Source organism: Haliotis rufescens, unplaced genomic scaffold, assembly GCF_023055435.1.
Source record: "Haliotis rufescens isolate VD_foot unplaced genomic scaffold, xgHalRufe1.0.p SCAF_20, whole genome shotgun sequence".
In the NCBI taxonomy this organism is placed as follows: Eukaryota; Metazoa; Mollusca; class Gastropoda; order Lepetellida; family Haliotidae; genus Haliotis; species Haliotis rufescens.
In genome coordinates, this window is record NW_025963891.1 from 13,721,964 (window position 1) to 13,728,978 (window position 7,015).

The 7,015-nt window shown below is 38.7% G+C and overlaps 1 protein-coding gene across 1 annotated transcript in view; it reads left to right on the forward strand.

The window, feature by feature from the left end:
* LOC124131977 (cubilin-like) overlaps positions 1–4,918 on the forward strand; it is a 30,339-nt gene extending 25,421 nt beyond the window's left edge. The window contains exons 22-26 of the mRNA XM_046495535.2: positions 1,341–1,379; positions 1,614–1,649; positions 3,125–3,345; positions 4,038–4,185; positions 4,466–4,918. Of these exons, the coding sequence (XP_046351491.2) occupies positions 1,341–1,379; positions 1,614–1,649; positions 3,125–3,345; positions 4,038–4,185; positions 4,466–4,665 (644 nt within the window). The 3' untranslated portion in view covers positions 4,666–4,918. The remainder of the gene's footprint in view (positions 1–1,340; positions 1,380–1,613; positions 1,650–3,124; positions 3,346–4,037; positions 4,186–4,465) is intronic.
* Positions 4,919–7,015: the final 2,097 nt, after the last annotated feature.

A 7,015-nucleotide genomic window follows, 5' to 3' on the forward strand; every position in this document is an offset into this window, starting at 1 on the left:
AAATGTAATATCGAATCTAGCCACAATGAACTCTTATTATGTTGCACCGCTACTTATATGGACCAGATATGTGCTCATGATGTTGTTTTTATCACTTTTCCTCCTATCATTAACTGAGTCACTTATTTCTTAGAATGAGAGGGTTATTTACTTATCCTCCAAAAACCAACTATTTCAATATTTAGGCTTGACGCTCTCATCTAAACTATCATGGTCAGTTGTGTGAAAACAATTAGCATCTTAAGCATCAAAAGCAATTATACCTATCTTTATATTCTTTTAAGCAAAATGTACATGTATCCTTTTCTACAGCTTGTGCTATATTTAACGGCAAAATTGCACTAATCTTGTTATATGGAGCTGAAATAAGGGGCGCAAAATATGAAACAGGACTCTATCCCATTCATGTATTAAGTCAACTCTGAATGACAAAATATTGGTTAAATTTACTGACGATGGGGCCGGAAAGATATCCTTACTAATGTTATAAACTACTGAAAGCTCTTGATGATAATGGTAAAACGAACTGGATGTCCAATGTCAGATATTTGTTATTCATGTGGTTATTCCTTTGTGTGGATTTCCCAAGATGTAGGGAATACAAATTTGTTCTTATACTCTTTTAGACAAAGGTTACAGGGCATGTATAGTCAAAACTGGCATGAGAGTATATCTTCTTCACGTTTCCTCAGCCTTTACAAGGATATCAAGTCTTCTATAGAACAGAGAAGTTATATGATAATTATCGCTTGCTGGGGCATTATATAAATTCAGATTGTCATTACAAAATTTCAAAGTAACTTTTAGATGTAGATGTGAAAAAAGGGACGTTGATATAGGTATCTGTAAAACTGCCAATCAGAAGAGATTGAGGATGAATGTTATGTTTTTGTTAGTATGTGATAAGTATGAACATCTTAGAGAAAAATATATTCCGATGTTTAACAATAGGCATAAAAACAAGATGTTAATGATCAATCCTACAACTTTACTGTTATACGTTCATTAGCCATATTGTTGAAACATATATTCTCTGTCAGATAGGTTTTATATATCATGTATATCACGTGACTAAACAAATGAAACTGAAAATGTCAACTGTACAATGGGCCATGTGGCTTTAAATACCGATTAAAATATCTATCTCTCTATCTATCTAAAAACCAAATATGTGACTTTGATATGCTTCTTATGTAGCATCATATCTAATCTAACACAGTGAGATTTGTGTTCCCCACTGTTCAACACTGTCTTGTATATATCCGATACTGAAATAGAAATTACTTGCTTTAATATCTGGCAAACATTTCATCAATGTCTATATTTTCAACATTTCATAGGTCACCATTCGCTCTCAACAACTACCTCTCCTACAACAGGTACGAAATATTGTTTTCATATTTCATATCATCTAAATTTCATTTATTATTGATTATTGTTGTTCTAAGAACTAAATTAATATGTATCCATGATATTTGTGCACGTCGGTATGTATAACGTTAAAATTCGTTATATAAAGAGTGTGAATTAGTTTTTAATAACTGATAATGTGGAGAGTGCAGTGTCAAAAGGGTAAACATTTTATTAATGTCTATATTTTCAACATTTCATAGGTCACCATTCACTCTTGACAACCTCTCCTACAACAGGTACGAAACACCGTCTTCATATTTCTTAGCATTTAACTTTCGTTGTGTTCTTTTATTGTTAATTATTGTTGTTCTAAGAAATTCATAATGTTTGTGCACGGCGGTATGTTTAAAGTTTCAATTCTTTATATAAAGAGTGTGAAGTAGTTTCAATACCTGATAATGCGTATAGTGCAGTGCCAAAGTGCTGCCAGTTTCCAGATTGGGTGATCTCCAAGGTTTGTTGGTTAGCTGATGAACGCCGTCGGCTGATCAGTCCATGAAAATGATTACTTAGATGCAGGACGGAGGACAATATAAGGTGAACATGCAGCACGGATATGGTGCTGATAAACCTTGAAACATAATTGGGGTGAACCAGGATTCGAACCCACGATCATAGGTTCCTGGCGTTCCTAAGGGACCCAACTCTGCACATCGAATTACGGTGCCTGAGATGACTGAGGCATCCGTACCGTCTTCATGGTTTGAAGAAACTCCTATTGGGAATGTTAAAAAATGAGAGACATTCAGGCTGCTGCAGAAGCGGGATCACGAAAGGCCTGAAAATCCCTGTGCCACCGAGCGTTATATTTGTCTGCAGGATGACAAGTGTTGTATTAATCTCACTACAAATTCCACCCTGACCTCATCATACAACTACCGCGTCATGGCTGAAAGTCTTAAAGCTGATCACTATTCCACCGATGGTCAATGATGACCGTCATCACGACCAAGCTTGAATCTGCTATCGTCGAAATTTGCCACCTCCCACTAGTGAACGCCTACCTGTGCTGGTCTGCACCAGCCTGTCGCTAAGATGTCGCAACGCCAACGCCTCCCCACCACGACGACGTAGAACTCTGATACGAGCAGCATGTAACTTCGGTACTCCGACTGTTGTTGCAGATCATGTAAAATTCAGGAAACCACTGACCATGTGGCGAGTGTTGGCCACGTAGTGATGACACATGCACATCCAAATGGTGTATGGACAAGAGGGCCACCGTATTATACCCCATGCCTTTTTACCAGTAATAATACTGATTTGTGTTAATCGATTTCATACCATCTCATTCATTTTATGCAAAACGCGAAACAATTTCCAAAACTTTCACTTTCCATGCAAGTTTGAAACTTATTCATCATCACAAAGGTGGGCTTTATTTGGACGATAACTTTTGCGAAGGATATATTCAACTTATAACTTTCAGATTTCCACCCTATATTTATCATGTCTTTGTATGCACGAGTGTGCCTGCTTCTACTTGTCCAGATCGGTGTTTTCTTCATAGTAAAAGCGCAGCTAAACATTTAACACCAATTCCTATATATGTGTATCAGTAGCACAATTCACTTAGTAATGTTACATGTGCCAAATGGAGACATGATAACAAGCATTGAGCATTTATGTCTATTTTTCATACATATGGTTGATATTTCCATCAGAATATAGATGTTGAAACAAACTTCAGTTTATACACATACATTTTCAGAAAAACAACATAGCACGTCCAGGGAGTGGAACGATACCACAACTCCAGGGCCTTCAACGTGTGGTCAGACGAGCTACAGCACCACTGGCGTTATCGAATCCCCCAACTACCCCTCCAGCTACTTCAACAACCTCCACTGTGTCTACCACATCCTCACGCCAACCTACAGTGAACTTAGAATTGACGCTATTCATTTACAAGAGGGTCATGACTACATTAGGGTACATGGAAACAAATCAATATTACGGTCTTTCAAAAAAGAGTTGTTTTTTCTCCCTGAGTGAGTTAGGTTGTTTTAACGCCATTTTGAACGGTATATCCGTTATATCCGTTATGTCAACATGAGAAAAGAGATGCACGTCATCGTCACATAAGTTTACCACGTGAAAACAACGAGGACGTGCATGGAATTGACAAAACAAGAAACCGTAAAAAATCATTGGTAAAAACAACACCCTTCTATAACGTCATATTCAGAACGTCTTTACAGAATTAGATCACATGACATTGTTTACCCTGATTAACCGGCCAGTATGTATTCATATTGCATTTTGTGCACCCTGGTGTTTTACAACCTAAAGAGACACGTGAAGATCCGGGGTACAATAGGTCTTCAGCAACCCATGCTTGCCGTAAAAGTTGACTATGCTTGTCGTAAGAGGCGACTAACGGGACTCGCTGACTTGGTTAATGCATGTTATCGTATCCCAATTGTGTGGATCGATGCTCATGATGTCAATCGCTGGATTATCTGGTCCAGACTCGATTATGTTTAGACCCCCGTCATATAGCTGGAGTACTGCTGAGTGCGGCGTTAAACAACAAATAACCAGCCAACTAAAAGGTATCATTTATTCCAGTCATTGTTACAAAGTGTTATGGACAAGGCTGACAATTACTTAATACGTTTCAGGTGTCTTACGAAGATTTATATGGGAACCATCAAAACAGGACATTCACTGGTAGCAGGCGTGGTACAATGGTCGGCAAATACTTTGATATCACCTTCACCACTGATGCAAGCAATACTGACCGAGGATTCCATCTGTCCTGGAATTATGGTACCATAGTATAATCGTACCCATCACAAGAACATATTTTATTTAGTTCAGAGGATTTCATAGCACTATCAATTCATAATAACTATTAGAACTCATCTAATTCAAAACGCCATCGACTGATAAATCTCGAAAAGAAAACTTCATCAATTCATGCGTATTTTTGGAACTGGAATCAAATCATTTTTGATTATCATTATCCTCCAAGCTGAAATTTGGTTATGATTCTTAATAATCTTGAACAGGAACGATTATGCATGTGTTGTAAATATTGTATTTTCAGATTTCCAGGTTGAAGAACGAACCAGTGAGAAAGACTCCAGCACAAAAGGAACTGTCCCAGCATCGCTTATGACGATTGCTGCAGTTGTCATGGTGATTGCTGCTGTTGTCATGGTGATAGCTGTGGTCTTGGTGATAAGAGTACAACGCCGTAACAAATCCCTCCTAACTGGCGCTGATACTGATTTCCATTCGCTCTGACCATACCTCTCCTGATATCGTTATTTGAACTCAACATTGCTGATAGAAAATAGATTTATAGAAAATGTTGTTTCAAAGACGATCATATTCGTGTCCATACAGGTTCTTTTTTTGGTCATATACACCTCAAAAATAAAAGATGTTTCGAATAGAAAGCATACAAACACTGGTTCATTTGCGATAACATGTTTTAACATGTATTTCATGTTTATAACTCTCGTATTCCGAATTCATAAAACCGTCTTTTTAACCACTTTGTTTGGTAGTCTGTTTGTTTCATAGCTAACAGCACCCTTGGAAATTAATTACAGTGTATGAATGCCGCTGTTCCAAGTCCAGTCTGTCCCCACAGGGAACTAAGGCCGTGTTTATACTGAACATCTGGGACCTCACACCAGGATTCTTCTGATGTAGCTCAAAGGTGTAAAGGTATGAGACCTGCGTCACTTCGGGCTTTCCACCCATAGTAAGCTGACACACCGTAATATAACAGAAATACTGTTCAAAGCGGCGTTAAACCCTACTCATTCACTCACTCTGATGCAGCATTGTCGTCACATGGGCTCCCAGTTTCTGTAAGCGCTTTGAAAGGTCACAACCTCTTCCATAAGCTGCTACATAACCACACTTACAACCCGATAGTAATCATATTAATCATGCAATCAATGGCAATAAGAAACATATATTATTTTACAAATTAGAACCATCACACGTGATGACGTCATTTCCCCTCTTGATCTGGCGAGATCTTCAAATTATACTTCCAGCACACAACATTTGAATTCACACAATTGATTCTTAAAACCATCAACGTATCGTTATTTGAATCTCAACATACAACGTTAAGGGATTTGAACAGGTTTGCTATTGGGCATGGACCATTATATATCAGTATATATGGAGGACAACTCTATCGTGGAAGAAATTTAGTCCTGTTACAACAAATTAGATATGGACGAAAATAAAATGGTCCCCTAACATTAATAAGATGGATTCATGTCAATTTTCAACAGCAGTTCTTTCTTATTGCTCAATACAACAGACGAATTAGCAATAGATCACAATGGCTATTCCCATTCCACATGAAGGAAGGTGAATGCATGAATAGACAGGATACAACGCACACATCTAGACATTACCATGGCCTCCTTAACGAACGAGATGGATATTAGCGTTGGGCAATAACTTGCTGTCATTATCCTCAAAGTTTAAATCGAATTCCGTCGATCTGCTGGTCTTGGGTTCGATTCCTATTTTCGCCTCACTTATGAACCTTGACCTGTTAGTACCTTACCAATGTTCGTTGTTTCACTTTGGGCTTCCTCCAACGTTGAGTTTGGTCCCCCACCACCTGGTGTCATCATTGATTTTTAGTGTCCATTCATATAATTTCCACAGCTATTTGCCCTTTAAGTGGAATCTGTTTCGTCAGAAAATCAAGGATGGTTATTCTCTTGCATTGACAATTTATATTTACATGCCACGAGATAGAATTGTGTCCAAAACGCCTGATAAAATAATTACCAATTAACGAACGTTAATTTAACGCTTACTCACTACAGATAACATCGCGGACAAGCCATAATACGTATGGGTTCTAAGGGGTATTGGTGCATTGGTCGCTGTTTATCTATGTATGATATTGCCTGACGCAATGATGTTTCCATGGGCGAAACCAATACAGATATGAATACAACAGGGCCAGCAATTGCATATAACTTTTTGGTGGTGATATATGATACAATTTGTAACATATTGTACATGTACATTCGTATCTGCGTAATTTATAATGTTCATACTAAACTAAGCGGCAAAAGAAAGTATAGGTTGGCAATTTGTAATTTTCCTAAAAACAGCGATAACTAGTAGAAAGTGGGTATTGGGAATATGACTGCCCAGGAACGTGTACCAAAAAACACCTCACCCAAACGCGCCACCAAAAAAATGGTGAAACAGGTTTCCCGCCTGTGGCATATACTGCACGTGCATGTTAGCTGCATAAATGCGTTCGTCTGCAGGGTATAGCCACACGTGATGAAAGCAGACAAAAGAAATGCCACGACTGTCACAGGAGCAGAGAGCGAGCCATCGGTATGGCCGAAATGGGGGCAACACAGGTCCAAGTGCTTCCGTTCTTACAAAACCAACAGCAGGGGACATTGTTTCAACACGACACTACCAGGCCCCATACTGCAAGATTGACTCGGAACTTTCTTAACCAGCAGAACGTTGACGTTTTGCCCTGGCCTGCCCACTCACCCGATATGAATCCTATTGAACATATGTGGGACCATCTTGACAGACAGTTTAGAGGACGCCATCAGCCTCCCGTCAACAGACAAGAATTACA